This window comes from Aythya ferina (assembly GCF_964211825.1).
Source record: "Aythya ferina genome assembly, chromosome: 10".
Taxonomy (NCBI): Eukaryota; Metazoa; Chordata; class Aves; order Anseriformes; family Anatidae; genus Aythya; species Aythya ferina.
Window position 1 is genome coordinate 9559084 of NC_140306.1, and position 20905 is coordinate 9579988.

General features: G+C 42.9%; 1 protein-coding gene across 4 annotated transcripts in view; it reads right to left on the bottom strand.

The window, feature by feature from the left end:
• Positions 1-20905, bottom strand: part of SETD5 (SET domain containing 5) — a 64103-nt gene that overhangs the window by 11658 nt on the left and 31540 nt on the right. For all 4 annotated transcript variants that reach the window (XR_014696486.1, XM_084531042.1, XM_084531044.1 and 1 more), the window contains 12 exons: positions 20420-20662; positions 15427-15575; positions 15000-15117; positions 14466-14575; positions 13934-14180; positions 13639-13719; positions 11282-11545; positions 10119-10439; positions 8306-8548; positions 4866-4995; positions 3403-3656; positions 846-902 (listed from right to left, as the gene is read on the bottom strand). Coding sequence is in view for 3 of the 4 variants with exons in the window: in XM_084531042.1 (XP_084387168.1) it covers positions 846-902; positions 3403-3656; positions 4866-4995; positions 8306-8548; positions 10119-10439; positions 11282-11545; positions 13639-13719; positions 13934-14180; positions 14466-14575; positions 15000-15117; positions 15427-15575; positions 20420-20662 (2217 nt within the window). In the remaining variant the exon portion in view is untranslated. The remainder of the gene's footprint in view (positions 1-845; positions 903-3402; positions 3657-4865; positions 4996-8305; positions 8549-10118; positions 10440-11281; positions 11546-13638; positions 13720-13933; positions 14181-14465; positions 14576-14999; positions 15118-15426; positions 15576-20419; positions 20663-20905) is intronic.

Here is a 20905-nt window from a genome sequence, read left to right on the forward strand (position 1 = left end):
TCTACTCTAAGTGCCAAAAAACCTCCCGGGCAAAGGCAGAATGCTCTCCTTCACCATGTTAATGTGTCGGGAACTCAGACAATGAGCAAAACTGACAATTTCATCCTCTTTGCAGGACTACAGTGCTTAAGGAAAAACACAGCAGCACCAGGCACCAGATATGCCCTACTGCAGCTGCTGAAACATTTCTCCTCTGCTGTATTACAGCTCCAAGTAATCTGCCACGTTAGAGATGAATGCAGATTTTCTACTGCAAAACCAGTCTCTGAGAAAGGTACTTCAGCTCATATTTTACAATAGGCCAGCAGCTAAATAAAGTACTACTTTCTTGCATCTCTTCACCATTTTAAGACTGCAAGCGAACAGGACATAAATCAAGACTGAAAATAGCAGGTCAGGTGCCCTGCTGTGCCCTTATAAGCTAGTCTAAATTACCAGCGAATGCTTTCCCATTTCTTTCCCAGTAGTGATTTTGCTGCTACTTAGTAAATATCACACAGCACTTATCTGCTGGGCTGGGGCTGATGTTGATTGCTATTTCCTGGGTCTCCATACCCCTTGCCTTCACTTCAGGGGCACACAGGCATGTCAGGTCTGTACATTGCCTGCTTCCCATCAGTGTCAATAAACGTATAATAAATCCCAATCTTCAATTATTTTACTTTGTTCGCTCTCTTGTGATAACCCTGGAAAACCTCTTCTGTCTTATTGTGAGGAATGCTCCACCCTCATTCCCACCAGCCCCTGCACTTCTCATCCATCCCTCCCCTCCCACCGCAGCCTCAGATGATCACTCAAGCACAGGCTCTCAGCCCCAAATGAAATTGAGATGGTGTGATACCTACCTCGGGTGACATGGACTCAGGTCTATGCGCAGGGGAACTCTCAGGGGAGGATACGTTCTGGAAGAGGGAAAAGAATCTTGTTATTCATCTAGTTAAAGAGTCAAGAAGCAAAGTAAAATAAATTAAAAAACAAGCATAGAGGTTAGCAATGACTATTCTAAACAAAGACTATACCACGAACTGGCCCAAAATTAAATGGTAACTCTGTGGGTTTAGTGGTTTCTAAAGCTTCCTGGAAGTACAAAGACAGGGCTAGGCTACAGCGTTTCATGCTGCAACTTAGTACCCACAACAGAGCACATAAATGTTAAGAGAAGAAGCCATCTCATTCTTTGTATCTCTGCTGCTGTCATATATAGAACTTGCACTGTGAAATGCAGAGAAAGATATTTATGCTGTTTGGTCTAAAGACACAAAAGAGACAGAAAGCCTGGTTTTGCCCAAATAAAAGGGACTAAGATCTCCCAAATACTAAGTCTTAGTGTCACTAAGATCTCCCAAACACTGCAGTTAACTTTCATGGACATTATACCAGTAGAAAACAAAAAAATAGCTCCTTCAATCCACTTGGGGCACCTCTCCAGCAAAGATCAAGAGAATGGGTATGAACGAACAGCTTAATTGTATGCCATAACATAGCATCTGAGCACCCATCAGTGGAAGGCAGCTCATGTAAATGTGATGGCATTTTTAAGGCCTCCTTCCCAACCACTTTCCATTCTGTGTTACTGACCAGGCGTAAAATAAAATCAGAAAGGAAGGTTTCCTAGATGTATGTTGCTGTCAGAAATATGGGACGAAGCATTGCCCTTTGCAAAGCAGAAACTCAGAAAACCAAGGCTGCTCAGAAACTTCTTAGCTCAAAAAGCTTCTGATGAGCTCCAAAGAAAAAGTTCTACTATGCTTCCTGTCTCCTACGAGTATTTTCTATCTAGAAAGTCTGAAAATTAAGTCTGAAAAAATTCCGTTTGCAAAAGCCTGATCAACTTCAGAAGCTTATCATACAAGTTCTTCAGAGAGTAGTCAGGAAATTAATCAAGAAGGAAGTATCTTAAAAGTCAGCTTTAAAAAATATATTCCTCAGCCAGCCAGTGGTGGATCATCTTCCACTCACTTGAGGCGGCTTGTGAACAAATAAAACAATCTCTCCCCGGCAGTGTTTTCCTCCTACAGTGCCACAGCTGTAGCATATAAACCTTTACACCTACTGAGGTTGTACTCTCTCAAGTTAGAATCAATAACTAAACGGAACAGACATGGCATTAAAGCAGAGATGTGAGGAATGAGCTGCATTCAGAGAAATACAACAGTTTGAACAAAGCTGCCTATGGTCTACCAAGCTGTTAGACGTTTTTCCTAGAAAGAAGGGCAAAAAAGGTAAATGGGGCAAGCATACAGATGCCAAGTAAAATACAGGCTTCCCACATGGCAACTAACACCTTAAGGTGGGGCAGGAAAACAGTGACTAGACTGTGGAGATACAAGGCAACACTGCTCTGAAGTGCCAGCTCAACCACAGCAGAAGTAAGGATCGCTTTACAATCAAGCTCTGTGCCTCAAACAGCCTTTCATCTCTCTCCTCAACACTCCACAATCTTTCCCGCTGACCTCCAAAGATCTGCCTGTCAGACAACTTTCAAAAAAGGGTTCTCAAAGAAAATAATCAAAAGCACACCAAGCTAAAAATACCACAAAGGACTGTTTGCTCTGCTGCAAAACAGAGGAGGGAATCCAGCAAATCAGTCTCCAGCAGTCTGTCGCTGCACAAAATGACTTTCAGAATTTTTAAATGACAGAATGTGAGCAGCAGACCTGAAGAGTTCCATTTTTTAAATGAAAACAGGCAATACTAGAAACTGGAAGTACAAACAGTATGATCCCTATTCGCATACAGAGATGCAACACAAAATGCAAGCGGAAGGTTCTAGGCTGAACAGATATGGAAAACTCTCCCACAGATTTTAGAGCAAAGAAATCCACCTAAACTTCTTTACTTCTGCAAATTTTTGCAAAAGGAAGCCATCACGAAATCAAAGGCATAAGGTGCTTCCTCGCTACACCATAAAGGGAAAGGAAAACCAAAGAACACAGTGGAAGCTGACAAAATATTTCTACCATACTTGGGATTGCTGAAAGAGGAGCTGAGGATGTCAGACAGCCTATGAGAACTGGAGCAGTTACGCTCTTTGGAACAGGCATGGAGGACTGGGAGCCACACTGGCACAGAGAGCTGAAGTGAGGAAGAAGACTGAAGAACACTGAAGAGCCTACAAAATTTGGGAGCTGTAGAAATGAAGAAAAGAATCAAACTAATGTTATTGATGAAGTGAGGGAAGGCCGGGCTGCAGCAAGGTTTGGTATTTAATGGAGGAAGAGATTTGGTATGGCCAAAACTGGAGCAGAGGAGAAAGGCAGCAGTGCTCTAGAGTCTGCCACTATGCTGCTGCTCAGGAAGACAGCCACATTCTCAGACAGGAAGGTGTGCCTACTGCAACATCTGGGGCATATGCTCCAGGTTCTTCCCTTTTTGGCATTCCCAGTCTCTGGTCAGATTTACCTCAAACTGTAGTGGAGTATTGCAGCGACTAGCAGCCAGAGAAGGAATTGGTGAGAACATCATGCCATAACCATTGCGACTCTCCTCCTCTCCCGGCACAGATGAGCAGGGTGTAGCCAGCTGTGGGCTCACTGAGCCAGGAACTGAAGAGATGGGAGGTGGGGGGGTGACAGGAGACAGAGGCCTCAGCAACTTCTTAACATTCTGCTCCATCAAGTAGCGTGACTTCCATTTCTTCAGGGGACTCAATAGGTCTGAAAAGCAAATTGAACCGAGGATAAGGTTACACCGTTAACAACTGCAACTCACAAGCCATCTCCTCCTCGCTACTCCCATCCCAAATGGAGCCCGTGAATCCATAACATGGCTACAAAAGATTTCTAAAAATGAAGCACCTCCAAGGCACTTCTATACCAGCCTTGAGACAGGTGTAGGTACTGCTACCAGAACTATACATAACCTGCAACATATAGTGAACAAGGAGAGGAAACATTTCAACGAGTAGGAAGTAATCACAAGAGGGAGCTAGGGGGAAGGGAGCCAGGAAGGTATGTAGTATAGGGGAGTCAGAAGGAAATGTCACCCTATCACTGCTGTGAACAAACCACAGACAGCTGTGTTTATTACCTGAACCTGACTAGTTCCCTATATACAACATCAATACAGCCCAAACGCATTTCACTCCCACAAAGGATTAATCCCTCTCCATCATGCCTATCTCTATTCAAAAGAAAATAGTTTTGATGTCTGGTTAACAACAAAAGAAGTCTTCAGCAAATTCTGCAGTTCAGTTGTTTGCTTCTTCAGGTCTTCAGGTCTTGCTCAGGGATGTACGTTTATTTGTTTTGGCACTCTGATCATTTCTTATTAATATAACTTTTCAATAACTGATTCTTAATTATCATCCGTAAATTGTTTAGCTCCCTGTCATTCTTGGAAATCTGATCCCTGGCTGGGCAGATCCTCAACCTCTTTCTCTGTAGAAAGATTCAGACAAAACAGTTAACCATTCTGCTCCTTTCCACACAGATTTTAGCTTTTCCATCCTTGAGACTTACTCATTTTGCTATTACATATATGCCCGTGAGACTTTGCTATATCCTTCTACAGTCAGCAGATACTTAGTTGTCCATCTAACAGCATCCTGCTGAAAAGAGACGATATTGTACTTCCCCCACCCCCACAGGACAAATGATCACATAGCACTGGGGTTAACGATGCAAGATAAAGCGATTGCCTTTTCATAGGAAAATACTGAGAAATTTAACACATGATGCACAAGCTAGAACGGGTCTGCAGAAATGTGAATGAATGGCAAAGTAACATTCTCACCTGCCAGAAAGATGTGCCATCAAGCAGCAGTACACATTAAGATGTCATCCTGTATAGCTGCCTTTGTTATTGAGCAGCTTCCCCAGTTTCACACAAGCGCCCACGCTACCCTGATGGTGCTGAGTGCTTACCTGTCTCATCTTTGCAGATGCTGGAAGAACTGTTGTTCTCGTTACTTTGGTATAGACATTGGGTTCTGTTCTCTTGTGGAGCTGGTGAGGTCTGAGTCATCCCCTCTTCTAGGGCTTGTTTGATCCAGCGCTGAAACAGAACGAGACTACATAAACGTGCAACCCCTCCAGTACTTTCTGTGTAATCCTGCAGGATGCACTCCAACACCTACGTTTCTGTGCAGCGTGGCAGACTGCTCAGAACACTGGTGTTACCTCCTTCACACTCTCTCAAAAAGGAACCTGTTAGCACACAGCTGTTAGCACTGAATCTAATAGCTACTGTGACGGGCCTGACTATATGCTCTTGATGAGATTTATTCTAAGCATCAGTCTTCAGCAGTAATAAAATGTTAAAAAAGCAAACTATAAATAGATTTTAAAAATCTGACAGCTAAGAAGTATCAAAAGAAAGCTTCATCAAAAGAAAAAAAAGAGCTAAGTATGATGAACTATCTTAAAACCTTGATTTTCACAAAGTTTCCTGCTCAGGAGCATGAACACACTGCCCCCCTGCTTCACCAAGGCACGTTAGAGCCTTACATAGATTCTCTAAAAATTCCAGCTGAGAAATGGCTGAGTTCAGTCACATAATTCTTCCAGGACTGTGCTTGCTGCCAGGCAGAGACAAAGAACAAAATATCTGATAAAATGCAAGTAGCAGCTTTCAGAGGGCTAAAACAAGAAGAGAATAATAAAAGCAAACCTTTTCTTCAGCTACTAATAAAAGAGGTAACAATCACACTGGCCTTTAGAACATGGATGATGAGGAATGTTTCACATCTCATGCAAGTGAACTTGAAGTGAAGTCTCAACAAATCAGCTGCTACAGTGGGTGTGCTACCCCCGTATCTTGATACAAGCTGACTCCTGACAGCAGGTAGGAAACCTTTGCTTATTTTACTATCAAAAATAAATACCATAAAATAATGGAAAACACAAAGGTAATTCAGTAGCATGACAACAAAACTGCTGAAAAATAAATACAGTAATTTGCATTTGTGTAGTTTACCCCAGGGACTCACTTTACCAGTCTTTTTTTCTCCCAGAGAAGTTTGACTCCTTAAGCTATCATGGAAGTGTGTCAGAAACTCAGTGGCCACAATCCTCAAAGTGAAAAAACTTTAACGCAAGGGTGAAGAGCAGGTGCCAGGATCTATTTTGATGGCCTTCACTACTGTACAGCAGACACTTTTTCTCTGTTCAAATATATCTCAATGGATTCCACTGTAGCCACTAGGAAGACTGCGGAGTGCCAGCCAGTCTGGAGCACAGCTACCTTAAGTGCAGCATCTGATCTGACAGCCAAGTCACTGTACAACGTGTGATGAACGTGAACAGGTTATACAGTTCAGTTTCCTTGCAAGGTTCAGATATTGGCATGCTTTGGATGCAAACTGAGATCATCAGCTGAGGTTTTTTGGCACAGTCCTCAGTAGCTTAAGGAAGAGGCCTGCTGACAATCCAAGAAAATGTGTGTGATCTATTTCAACAGCCTTTATAAATCAACCTTCCTGACCGAATAGTCAAGAAGCAGACACGACAGAAAGATCAGGTCTTGAGAGAGCAATGTCATCAAGTTCTGGACCATTTCTAGACCTCAGCTAGCTGAAAAGGAGGTCTTCCTTGTGAGAGTTTTCTGAACACTCCTGAGCACGAGAGGCAGACTTTTTCCTACATCTCCAGGCTGTCAGTAGTGGTGATAAAAACACCAAATGCTAGCAAGCAGTCTTTTCCATGAAAAAGCTGGGGAACTCCTACAAAGTAGATGAAAATCCTTATTAGAGCAGTTATTGATTATTTACTTTCAAAAAGTAGAGATCTATCAAAAACACTTTCTGCAACATAGGTTCTGGGCACTGAATCCTTCAATATTTCATTAATTATTTAGATAATGGAACAGGCAGTGTGGTTAAGTTTCCAGGTGATGCCAACCTGGGAGAAACAAGAACAAGCTAGAAGACAGTATTCAACACTTTCTTAATAAACTGGAAAATGCATGGGGAAAAAATAAAATAAAAAAGAAGTACACAGCTCAGCACAGGCTAGAACAAAGTACCATACAAAGCCAGAAACAATCACTTTTAAAATTACAGCCTTGAAAACTAATGGATTTTTTCTAACAAACATGGTAAATCACAGACTGAACACAAATCTAAATCAACCTGTCAAAGAAAATTCAGTCGTCATACTGGGGTGCACAAAATAGGCATAGGCTACATGACACAAAGCAGCTTTCTGCTTTATTCAGCACTTGAGCTGCAACACAACATCCACTCCACTTCAGGGAAGAAGTAGACCAAATGAAAGTCAGACTATGCCGTTCTCTCTCCTGCAGTCAGAATTATTGTATGACTAGAAAATAGCCAAAGGTAATAAAAGATGCATGGGCAGATTACTCAGGTACATGGAAGCAAATACGATTTTGTTCACACGAGTACATATGAACCATCAAGAGCTTTATCTATGAAGGAAATACTCAACAGAAACCTCAGCTTCTTTTTGTAGGTGTATGTTAGTGCAAGACAACAAATTGGCCAGAGATGGAACAGCAAGGTCCAAACCAATTCTTTGGAAAAACTCCTTAAAAAGGTGGCAAAGAAACTAGGACATTGTGCCTGACTTTGAAAGCTACCAAGACTGTGAGACAGAAAGGATTTCCATAAAGCTGCTCTCGGGTAATTATACAGAAACTGGAAAAGCCTCTGAGCAAAGCTGACAGGTGACTGGCAAGATGGATTCAGATAGAAATCTGACTCAGTAAACTAACCTCAACTACTGTTTGCCTGTGGACGGGTAAATGCCAGCATTTGCTGGCCACACACCATCTCTGGAGGAATGAAGTCCTCAGCTGGACTCAGTTCAGGCTTCCTGCAGGGCCACAAATAGCTGTTGTAGACAGACAGTCTGTGATCCCAAACAAAGAGCTGTGGGCTTGCTCTTGTGAACAGCCTTTGCAAAACAACACTGGCTCTCCAAAGAGAACAGATCCCGACTGAGACGCTGTATTCCCGAGGTGTTTTTGCAAAGCTGACCTATCCCTACAATGCCAATCATCCTCTGTGAAAGCAGTGACAAAACACATTCTAAGGGCAACAATTAAACCCCTCAAATCATGTACGCTGGATAATAAACAGCCACCACAGGGGTGAAAATACAAGTTTCAAAGAAGGGAGTCACAGCTCAGTTCTACCACAGTAAAAAGCAAGGATGAAGACTGGGCCCTGGCTAGGCAAGGGTCAGCAGTTGCAGTCTGAAGACCTCCTCAAGTGGCCAGGCAAGGCCAGCTCAGCAGGAACACATGGAAACAGGCTCATAGAAAACACGACAGCTTTATGAGGGTGCCAGTAAGAGCATGATGAGTATACAGCCCCCAAAAGTTAAGACGTGATCAAACATACCTTTTTACAGGAGCTGTAAATTCCGTCCAACAGAAAGGGCCTTCGACGTCTCTCGGGGTTGAAAGGTGAACCAAAACGAATGTAGTGTTTAGGCGTGGTACAAATCAGCGGGGAGTGGATGAGACCCGGCAACATGTTCAGAGTTGTTGCCAAAACTGTCGGGTCTGTAGTAATGCGCAGAGGGCATTCAATGGGGCACTCCTGCTTTTCTGCCTTGTCATTCAGCCATTCAGTAACAAGATACTGAGGGAGAAAACACACACGTCAGTGCGACTAGCACAGGTGAAGAAGAAAGGTGAGATGGCACAAAGGCACGTAAATGAAGCTGTGCTTAGGTCAGCCCATATGCTAAAACCTCCTTACTCCTCAACAGGAAGGAATGCAGCCACGACCTCCTGCATCAGTCCCGATTCACATCTATTGCAGGCACTGAGTCAGGTGATCCTGTTTTATAGAAGCAGCTCAATCTTATGCTCCATTAATATTATTAGAAGGCTCTCCCAGAACTTGATTGCCTTGTTCTAAAACCCGTCTCTAAGCTGCAAGCCTAAATGTATTCATGGCTAGTTTATTTATGCCCCGTACGTGCCAGCTGTCTACTAGCTTCTGCAATTTCTGCTCCTTTCCCTTAGAAGTTTCTCCAGCTTGCACATTATAGTCTGCAGTCACATTCCCTCTTGGTCTTCAATTCTAAGCTGAAAGCTAACCGCTTCTACCTTGTTCTAAACAAATACCCTCCCAGCCTGCCACCCCACTCATCCCAAAAAGATACCACCACTGATTCCCATACCCAGCACACTGTTATACCATTCCAAACTTACTTTGAAATTCCACCCAACATTTACTACATAATGACTCAATTTTTCTCTCCTCGTTCTCTCGTTGGCATATACAAGAGAACCTTTGTTTTACTATCCTTTACAAGTTGCAACACCCCAGTTATTTCCGGTGGCTTTTTTTTTCTCCTTACCATGGATGTTACACCAGAATGGCACTGGTGATATTACTCAGGCCAGTGATTTGAAAGTTGCTACTATTTCAGACCTCTCTCTCCAATGGCTCCCAACTTGTTCTAATGAACATCCTTTCCTTTGGGCTCCAAAGCTAATGCTCTTTTCCACTATCAGCATCTAATCTTTAAATGCTGGCTACCCCATCAGATTTGTTATAACCACCTTTGCAAGCTGCAGCCAAAAGCTCTTCCTAGCTCACTGTACATAGGTGCAAACCCACCAGCTCTCTCCATCGTTCTATTAGTAAGCACCCTGTTTTCTTGCAGAAACAAAAAACAGCTTGTTCTCCTCACTATGCCCTTTCCCAGACATCACTCATCTCTAATTGCCCTCAATACCAGTACTTAAAAGCAGTACTTAAACTGCATTTTGCTTTCCTCACCCAGGGCTCACCCTCCATCACCCAACTCCTTATGACACCAAGCCCTTCTCTCCCAGGACTCCTCAAGCTGCAGCGCTTTCCTCCCCACATATACAAAGGTGAATAATTTGTCTCTTTATAGCCTTTTTGCTGTACCCAACAGCGAGACCCTTCCTATTGCACCTCTGTCACCCTGTTGGTATCCAAGTTCTATACTGATTTACTGTACTGACCAGGCAATTTCTTTTTGATCTTTCTTTCTACAGTGCTGAACAGCCAGACTCTGACACGTGGTGAGAGCTCTTAGACACTATAAGAGAAATAATAAAGCAAACCTTAGATCGGGTCATGTATGTTAAAGAACTGCTTCACCTGAGCCTCAGTGACTACACAAAACCTCTTTTTCCTCTCTCCAGTTTGAGCACGTGACCGTACCTACCTTTTTAGTTTTGGGGTACTTCACTGCAGCCCGATTAGACTGAGATCCCGCAGCCATGATAACAGTTGGGTCAGATCCCACCAACTGTCTGCCTTCTCCTGGACCTTCTACGTTGCTGGTATCTGTTGTGGTTACCAAGCTGGCAGTGCTTCCTTCCTCTGGGACAGCCTGTACAAGTTCAGCTTGCTGGGAACTGGCTTGTTTCTGCCTTCTCAGTCTTTGTGCTGAACTGGTCCGGTATCGAGAGAAGCGACTTTTTGGTCGGGGCCTGGAGGGTTTTGCTGGAGCGGGCTTAGTAACTGTTTTTTCTGGGACAGCATCCTACAACATAAATTGTCATTAGTCCAAGCACCATCATGAGTCTTCCTTTTCTCTGCTTATAGGATTAAGGCCCAAGATTTATTTATTGACATTATCCGACCCACAGAATCTGGTTGGACCCTATTTGTACGGGCTCATAAGATGGCTTTGGGGACCTTACCATTTTATCTGCTGTGCTCTTAAGGCATCAGTCAGAACATTTGTCTTAAGTAAGACAGCAGCAGGAAGCAACTTGCTATTTGTCTCAAGGTAACTATGCTCATTCCTGATCTGAGCTGACATGCATCGTTCTAGGCAAGTATCTGGGCTCTGCCATATAATGGGGATACATGCAATGAAAATAGGCCAAAAAAAAAACACCATAAAACTCCTCAATTACTGTAGCTATACCTCCAACTTAAGGTCATATCAGTACAGAAGGGTACAGCCTACTATATGGGGCCCACTGGGTGAAGGAGCTGAGCTTAATCCACCCAGAGAACAAGGACACCCAAGAGCAGCCTTTCTACATCCAAACTGAGGCCATCAAGAAAATGCAGCCAGGCTCTTTGCAGCAGTGCAGGGTTGGAAGATGAGACAACGCACATACATTCAAATACATATAAGACAAATTTTTCACCATGAGAACAGTCCTGAACTGAAGAGGCTTTCCAGAGAGGCTGTGCAATCTTTGTCCTTGGAGGTATTAAAGACAAAACAGGGTAAAACCCTGGCCAACCTTGTCTAACCTCACAGCCATGCTGCCTAAAGCAGAATGCCCAAATTTTCTCCCAACCCAAACAATCAGACATGCTGCGTATGAGCTCGGTACAAGCAATTAAACAGTTCCATTTTCATCTTACCGCTACTTGTGAAGACCGCCGTGTGTTCACCCCAGTACTGCTGGTACTGTTAGAAATGTTTGGAGCAGCAGCACTCAGTGCTGAACTTCCATCCTCCGTTTCGGGAGTCTCTGTTTTTACTTCCTCCAGGTCAGGAGCCTCAGAATTGACACTGAGTTCAGCGTCGGTGCTGTTCCGGTCTGATGGCTGCTCTCGTCTCCTCTTCCTCTTTTCCAAGTTTTCAAACATGTGCATGATGGCTTCTACCTTCCTCTCTTCCCGGGACTAGAACATGTAAAAGGAAATTTAAGTTAGCATTGTAAATAATGCACGTAGAGAAAAGGATGCAAGAGCAGAGATGGGATGCAGCACAGTTGGCAGAATGACTGCCAAACAGCAGTGACACAAGAGCCAGATAGGGGACAGAAGGAAACTGTGTTGTTTTTTTTTTAACTGAATTTTTCAACATGGCAAATTTCCCAGAATACCAACAACATAATCATGTGTTCATAGAGTAACTAGAAGAACTAACATTGTTTTTAAATAGGCCCACTTAGATACTACTGAGTTGTATTTATAAAATAGCCACAAGGAAACATATAATTTTGAAGAACTAAAATCCTTGAAGAAGAATAAGGAGAGTGAAAAGGTGACCTGAAAACAAATGGAGCTACTTGCTAATGAACAAGCATTAGAAATAAACATAAGCCAGAGGCAACAGAAGTAAGTGGATCAGTAATTTGCAGCAAATATAACACCACCGTGCAAACTGTCAGGAGATCACCCAGCTCAAAAATAAAAGCTTTTGTCCAAGCAGCTTACACAGTGGATAATAATAACAGAACATGAGAGGCAGAGAGGAAAAAGAAGGTATTTATTAGGTAAACAAATGACAGGAAATCTTATCATCTAGCTGTGTCAGAAATAATTGTTAATTACGCATATAAAAGGCCCAGTACAATAATGCTGCAGTGACTGGCAGACAAGCTGAATCAAGTCAATTTTAAGGGGTGGGATGAGGTGCCTTCTAGGAATTCTCATGGGGGGGGATAAGCGTCTTAAAGCACACAGCAATACTCAATCACGGCAGCCTGGCCATTACAGTTTGTTCCAAAAAATACTCAGCACACAGAAAAACAGATTTTAAAAATTGTGGAAACTACAGATACAGGTATTTACCCAGTGCCAAATATAGAAAACAATCTCATTAAAGGAGATTAACTGGTGACACACATACAGCAACGGGGCTGACAAGCTCGTGGGAAACTAACACTTCGCTTTGAGAGATTTCTTGAACTATACTGTCCCAGAAAGAGACCAACTTCCTTGCATTAAAAATAAAATATTCCCTCCAGGGTTACGGTCAGTGTGACGGAAGACTACTTTTATTCAAATTCCAGCAGAAACAAACTGCTTTATCTTGCCCCTCCTAAGAAATCCATGAGATAATCCAAAGATATCCGTTAGACGGCCCTGGGCTCTGCAATTTGCTGTACTACCTTAACAATTAAAGCATTCTCAGGAAATTTCCACACAGAAGATCCTCTCTCTGATCAGAAAAAGCGCAATGGTTAGGGTATTTGGTGAACAAAGGAAAGGCTCCTAGCTCTGATACATTTGCTGCCTGGTAGAAGGATGGAAGCACTTTTTCTTCACTGCCTTTTTTTTTTTTTTAATATTAAAAAATAAAAATAATAGTCCCTTCTCGGCTTTCTTATATTCTATGTTATCAAAGACCCAAGAGCACTAAAAGATTTTGATTAAGACAACAAGGACAATTTGGGAACACAATGGAATTTCCTAATAAAGAATATAGGAATTTTTCCTGACTTGTGCCAATAGGGCTGCTGGTAGCCTACGCCTCTTACCAAGTTTTGCCACTTTATCCTACACCCTTCCCTCATGGCAACGTGTCTGCACAACCATTTCGTCAACCCATATGTGGAACAGATACAGGTTAACAAACCTAACCCAGCAAAGTGGGTCAAGGTTCTGGATCATCATACGGCTCCATAAATTCTTGCACTGGTAAAATGAAGGGCACTACAGGCACATAAGGGTGCAATTACCTTTTTTGAACCTGTTGCTGATTGTCTTCTTAAAGGTACACGTTAGGCTATAAAACAGCCCTGAAACTAACAGTTAAACCTTTCAACCAGGAAAGGAATCTGTCCTGCACCTTCTCATCTGCAGTGGCCCAACATAAATCTCCTCTGTGGAGTCAAACCCTCCCCCCCTCCCCCCTTTTTTTAAAATTGAATTACTGATGTCCACTGACAGCTGGAATTTGTGCTGAAACAAGTGAAATGACCAACCGGACCTGTTGGTCACTACATGAAGCAAGTCCTAAGGGGAATGATAAACAGAGAGGTACTTGCCCGTCGGCTGTGGACCAAGGCTCCCTGTTCGTCTACAGACTCCTCTTTCTCCCCTTCTTGTTTCTCCTCTTTATCTGCCACCTAAAAGAAAAGGCCAGAATTACTAGGGCAAACAAACAACGATACTGTTTTACAGTTTTCGATTCTTATGGTAAAATAAGGTGCTAAGGGTTTAAAAAAGTGAAGGGTTTAAAAAACTATTGCAGTTTCTGTTCTGAGGACACCAGTGCTGCAGTGGTTCAGATTCCACAACACCGAACAACAACAAAAAATGACGAAGTATCTGGTGTTTTACCTCATTGTCACTGACCGCCGCAGGTCCCTCTGGAACTTCCTCTGTTTGTTGACTGCTGTTCTCATCCGATGCAATGCCCTGCTGTTCCATTTCTAGTTCCTTTCGACGGGCTTTCCGCCGGCGTGTTTCTGCCCCAATCAGCGTGCCTAAAACAGGTGGAGGTAGGTGTTCTGCAGCATTTGGGCTACGTTTCTGCACAGGGCAATTCCGGTTCCCCTTGTGACACGCACAGTCCACTTTATAGTTGCTGCTCCAAAACACAAACATAATTCGTGTCACTCTTCATTTCTCAACCCTTGTACAGAGACATTCAATGCATCTCCTACTAAACATCTCACCACGTGCCAAAGCAAGGACAGCAGGCTACCTTATGGCCTCTATTGTAGAATATGCCAGCAGAACTGGACAGAATAGCCGGAAAATGCAATTCAGTAGAAAACGGAGCAAAATGTAGAATGCGAGGAAAGGGCTGGAGGAAGATGTCCAGTCCAGGAGGGCAGTGGAGAGCTCCTGGGCGAGGTGAAGGACTCACCAGATGTTGTACTCATAGTCAAAGGCGATGGTAACCTCTGTGTCCTTGGCAATGGTGGCAACAGCATAGATGCACAGGTGGATCATCCCATCAGCAATCACATGACGAACCTTGTTGAACAAAGCAGAGAGAAACTAACATCTCCACAAGTTGCACTTCTTATTTCCAAGAGGGAAGCCTCCTTCTGTAAAGTAGCTCTTATCTACCACATGAATAATTATCCTAAAAATCTCCACAGGGAAAAGCCTGTTTCACTGCTCTTATCCTGAGCTTTTGCTCTTACACTTCCTACCACCTGCTTACCCTATCATTCTGCAGCCAGAGGAAAGCCATGAAAGAAACATTTCCCTTCAGAAAAACTCATTCCCAACCTTTTTCTGATCTCCTGTTCCAAGTATGAACCATCAAACAAGCAAGAGATGCAGAGAATTTACTCTTTTTACTGCATTCTAAGTTTGAATATTCATCAAGAGAATGCAATAAATTTATGTAAAACTTATCTGCAATTAAGGTGATGGTGAAGAGAGAATTTACCTCTGCATTTGGAGTGCAGGAACGCCTGATGAACCTGGCATCATTACCAAAGGTGCGGGCATCAACACACATTTCAACGCCATTGAACTTGGAGTAGAACAGCACAAAGGGATATGGCCTGGAGAAGTAACAGAACGTCTCAATCCCAAAATACCCAATTCCCACGGCAGTTATAACAGGAAACAGTGCTTCCATCAGTACTACTGCTCTGGAGGCTTATGCATTTCCATGAGCAAAGTTGAACAGATTTACTTCAGAGGGTTTTGGTCCGTAAGCAGAGCATCAAGCTGAGGCTGTGTATTTGAATTTACTTTTTTACGGGTGGCACAGCTGACAAGGGCCCTGTAAGCGTGCATTATCCCATGGAGACGCTAGTCTCCCTGTGCCATGATGCTCTCTCATACTAATCAATTCATAGTACTCTTACTTTTTGAAGAAATGCCCATTGACCTCGAATTGCTGTCGTAACATAACCTTCCCTCGATACTCAATTATAAGGGTATCTAGTGCCAAGTCTCTCGCTGCCCTCAGGATCTTCCGGTGCTTCTGGACCCGAGTCACCCTTCCCAGCTGCAGCTGTAACAAAAACCAGAAGAAAATATGAGCGCTAAAACCTAAGGCCTGTAATTCACGGAGAATATCTTGCCTGCATGAAAATAAAAATTAATCTAGTAGCAACACCCAGGAACTCTGCACATACACCCAGTGAATATATTGTTTATCCTGTAACAGTTTAGCAATAACCAATGACCTTGATAATACTTATCAAGAACAAAGAGTATTCATTCCTTTCCTTCAACAGTAAGTCTCACAAACCCATCAGACCAAGCGTTTTAGTCTTGCAGCTAGGAGGTATAACCAGACCTGTCAGTTGCTGCTAATAGGGAACTGCTCTGCAATTATGGCCACTTTAACAGCCAGAATAACTCAAATCTTCCCTAAATTGTGGGTTGTCACACACTCAGAGGAAAAACAGAAGCCTTTCCTTCTGCAGGGGATGGTAATTCTAGCTAATAAGCCAAAGACTTGAGCTGTCAATTTCCATCTCCATCCAGAATCTTCTCTTCATCTTCCTGTTCAACCAGTGCTGGGGATTTTTATTTTTTTTTAAACCATGAAGAAATACATTTTTAAGCAGATATTGACAGTTTGCTGAATCTCCTTCATGTTCAAGCCTATTACGATGGATTTTCACAAGACGTCTTGACAGTATGAAACCACACTCTTCTTTAAGCACAGACATGCAAAAAAAGAGGTTTTATGGCATAATGGAGGGGATATTATAAGCACTGCAACACAGAAAAGATTTCTTCCATAAAAACAAAGTATTTTTCCTGCTTAACAGGTTGAATCTCTCTGCACAAAAAAATGGGGAAATTTCGCAAATTAAGTGAAGATGGCTGACTGCCTCGCCACAAGAGCTGTGCCTGCTCCTTCCTAAGCATGCTATTCACTGTTCATAAGGACAGTTTTCGATACTTTTCCGGGCTGAATTGAGGCATAAGTGTTCTTGCTTCAGCAATAATGACATTCATCTATCTAATTAGAAGTAAAACACATGATTTTGTTAAAAGAAAGCTCCCAAGTTTTCTTGATGAAGCCCTCTAGCTGGGAACAGCTACTGAGCAATCTGTTCATCTGGATAAAAATCCCACTGGCTTAAGAAAGGGCTCTATTAGGACAACGGCAGAATGACGACATTCTAACCTCATAAAAATAAAGTTAATGCCCTAAGGCAGTACTCAGTACGGAGAAGCAAATGAAACCCTCCATACTGGCCGTGTTGAGAGCATCGAACCACAGACTTTACCCTTCTCTTTTGTTAAAATCTTACATGTGTTCTGAATAAATGTCTTCGAGAGGAAGGAAGCTTTCATTGTTTTAATACATTATACTGCAGATCTTGGAGCAGCCAGTAAATTAAGATCTATTAGTTGACTTCTCTCAGGTTCAGGATAAAAATAGCTTTATAAAAATATTCATTTGAAACCTATGCAGATGGAGTAATGGTCTTGCTATTCCAGATCTCCTCGTAGAGATATATCCAGCACTACATTTATCATGCCTACAGGGTGTATCTCTTGCAAACAATTCTATGCCACTGTATCTGCAGGCAATTGGAAAAACCTGAATGTATTAGAGACTCTGAGAAGCCCTGCACGGTGTCATATCCTGGATCCTGTCAGGAGCACACAGAGCATTCCCAAGTCCAGAGAAAACCATTAAGCTGGCATAAAAAAGACCCATACGATTTTATGACCAAGAAGTCACACTGCTAGCCCTGATTTGCGATCAACAGCCTCGTGACATGAGTGAAAGATAAGATGATTTGCATTGCTGAGAACAGTAGCATTCTGTGGCCAAATCGTTTTAAGAACACTGGATCCACTTTGCATTATCCAACTGTAGCAGTAGAGTAAACAAATGGAACCAGATTTGCTAGCGTGTGACGGAAGGAGATAAGGAAGAAGTACCTGAAGGTTGCAGATAAACTAGAACTGAGACACAGCCTGCCTCCTGTCCAACAGTTTTGTTCCTATACCACCCCTAGTTCCTTATCGAAGGTGGCTCTGTGCAGGAGGGAGAGACCAGATGCCCTGCAGTGTTTACTTCTGACCTAAATTATTCTACAACTCTACCAATTTCTCTTAGAATCTTTCAGAAAATTGAATAGCATCTGGGAGCCTTCATTCCTGCCTTTGGCCCATGACTGATTTGTGCTACCCGTCACCTGATGCTGGAAAACAGCCTGGAGCACACAAGTGGGATGAGGTAGGGTGCTGGAAAGAAAAAGAAAGCCCAGAGAGGAAAGAGAATCGCTGCATCTGTAGAACTTCACAATTATCTGACTTTGGTACGACACGAATGATCTCACAGCATTTCTGATAAGATCCTAGCTCAGCTTGTTTTTCGATCTCTGAATTTAGAAATATGAAAAGGATTAGCTGCCATGCTTTCATGTGTGAAAAGAACAAATGACTTCATTCACGTCACAGGCTAGGGATTGCTGACTGGTAATCAGACAAAACTGTTCTGATATTTTTGCAGAGCAACATCTGCATAATACTCAGTGGCTTTACTTTCTAAAGGCTCTTCACTTCAGTATGTGAAGTCAATCAGGGGTTTGAGCTCCAGTCAGCAATTATCAGAAGCAACAAAGGGCAAATACTGACCCTGGGTTTGCTCTGGCAACAGCAGGCAGAAAAGTGCTTCAGCATGTTCAAACTATCAACCATCTGATCCCTGAGTTGTTTTTACTCATAACACCACACAGCCTCAGGTTTGCACAAGTTTCCCTTTGCATCTTTTGGACACGTGAGAATTGGCTTGTCCAGATCACTCCACCGATCAAAATCCCATATCCTGCATCAAACTTCTTAACACACCTCTTCCTACTCCTAGTTTGGGGAAGATTCTCTCCCCCCCTCCCTCCTTTTTTTTTCTCCTCCCTGAGAGTACATGGGCTACATTTGCTTCATTGTTTACCCAAGCTAAATGAACTGAGAGAGCACACAAGGCATGTATGACATTTTATTTTTACTCCTTTCCAGTTTCTCCAGAGTCTTTATGGCCAAGCACAGCAGCCATGATACCCATCTCCTACACACAGCTGCTATCTGCACATTGACATCACCACCTTACTTTGTTTTTGTTTTTCCCTAAAATACCTATTTCCTCATCACCCAAAAATAAGCTATTTTCATATCCAGTAGTGACATTTAGTTAGATGACAACTGGTGCAAACTGAGAAACCTTCTCAGTTTACCTAACAGAGACGAGACAAATGAGTATAACAAAAATATAAAGCACAGGATGAGAGACCATGTACTCCTGGTCACTCCACACCCGTGAAAGCCATCTGCTGAGCAGATGAAAAGAAGGATGTAATGGTTGAGAAGCAGCAGCAGCCCAGGATAGCCACCTGAATCTTCCTCAGTATCCAAGATATTACATAGCCACCAAGTCCCTTTGTACTTTCCTGGCATGTGGAATGATAGCTACCTATACACAGCTTGTACAGAGTAACTTGTACAGAGTAACTTCAGCTCCCTGAGCTCCCTGTAAAGGTTTTGCAACTTCATCTTTTTGTTTCTTTGGAATATATTGCATTTGTAGTCTTCTGATTTGCAATGCTGGTCGCTTTTCCCTGTGGGAAAATCTACATCTGTATAGGGGAGGGAGAGGGCAAGAGAGCATGACAAGAACAAACACATTTATGTATGGTGTCTTTTATAATCATTTGTCCTGCTGTACTCTGTGAAAGTGACCAAAAAAATACCCAGCCTGTTTTATTATTTATTTCAGGGCTTTTCCTAAAATTCATGTGAAGGAGATGGCTGACTTTACCTTTAAGACTCAGAAAATATTAAAACTTCAAGAGAAGCAGAATGTTTCCCTCCCTGTACTTCCTCACAGTTGTTCCATTTAGGAAGACCACTCACACAGCCATGTAGAAAGGTTACACCTCCTCCCCCCAAGTTTTATTACTGTTTTATTACTAGGGGCAAGACTGGAAGGAAGTTGGGTGCAAAGTCCTCATTCTGCACTCTCCCTTACTGGCAATATCTGTGCTGTGCCTGCTGTGCTTCACCTAGATGAAAGCAGAGGGAAAGGTGGGAGGGAACACATGAACTTCACAGGGAGCTGAGTCACCTGATATAAACAAGAATGATTCAAGCACAAACATATACCTGATAGGCAGGTTTCTGACTGCTCCCCTTCTACAGAAGAGGTGCCCCACATCTGGTAGTGAAGCCCATCCTTTCAACTCCACCTATCTCCATTCCTCCCGGACAAGGAAGCCCCACGATGCCTGAACTGATTGGGAACGCTGCTCCCTGTTCGATAATGCTCAGATCAGATGAAGTATCAGCTCAGAACAGTGGGAAGGAGGATGGACACCACACAAACACATCCTTTTGTTGTTTCTCCTTGTCTACACACGCTGCATAAAGCTAGCAAGACCCTAATCACTGCATGTCTCAGAAGAGACAGAATTAGGTAGAGACGGTTCCTAAAATCAACTGTAATCATGCAGTATTTGAAAGCACCAGAGGTCCAAGTAATCACCCAGCAGTCTGACATAATGTTGAAAAGCTTCTTTAAAATAGCTTCACGTGCAACATGAACAACAACAACAAAAAAAAGACAATGAGCTTCAGTTGGAAAGTAGGAAGTTTCCCATTTCCACGAAGTGGAAAAGAAGAGAGATCTGGTTCTGCCTCCAGCCAATGAAGACCCAAAGTAGGTCTCACGTCTTGGTACTGGTATTTCTTCTGTTTCGTTTCACATCAAATCTATACCTATTGGTCTGACATTACACCCTGACAGCTGCTGTATTCCTGCTCACTCATGCCCACACCCTAAACCTAGAAACCAGAGGATCTGACCTACCCCATTTCTGTCACATCGGTTCTTACCTGCATCTGGGACCCAATTACAGTATTATTGCAGGCCAGCTCTGTTTTGTTGATTGTGTCTAGCATAGCAGTTTTGCCCACGTATTCTTTATTAGAGTTTAGATGGCGCTCCAACAGGTTCTGCACGTCAGCGCTGTACTGGTTAGTAAAGGCTTCTTCATACTGATCCGTCCAGAGCCGTATTCGATTCTCCCACCCTTCAGCTGTGTTTTCATCCAAGGCGTGTGCTTCAGAAGGGGAGTTCTGCACCAAACAGCAAAGGGTGAATAGCTAGCATACAACGGGAAAAACCTATCCACAGTGTGCTCAGCATATGGATATGCTACAGAAAAGGGAAACCCACTCCAAGCTATGAAAGCATTGGTTACGAGGACACCTTTTTCAGAACCTCTGTCCTCCATAAACACTGTACAACAGTGCCACTTGGGAATCTACAGACAATTCTGTGAAGGACTAAGACCCCTTGAGAGTTGGTATTGATACTGT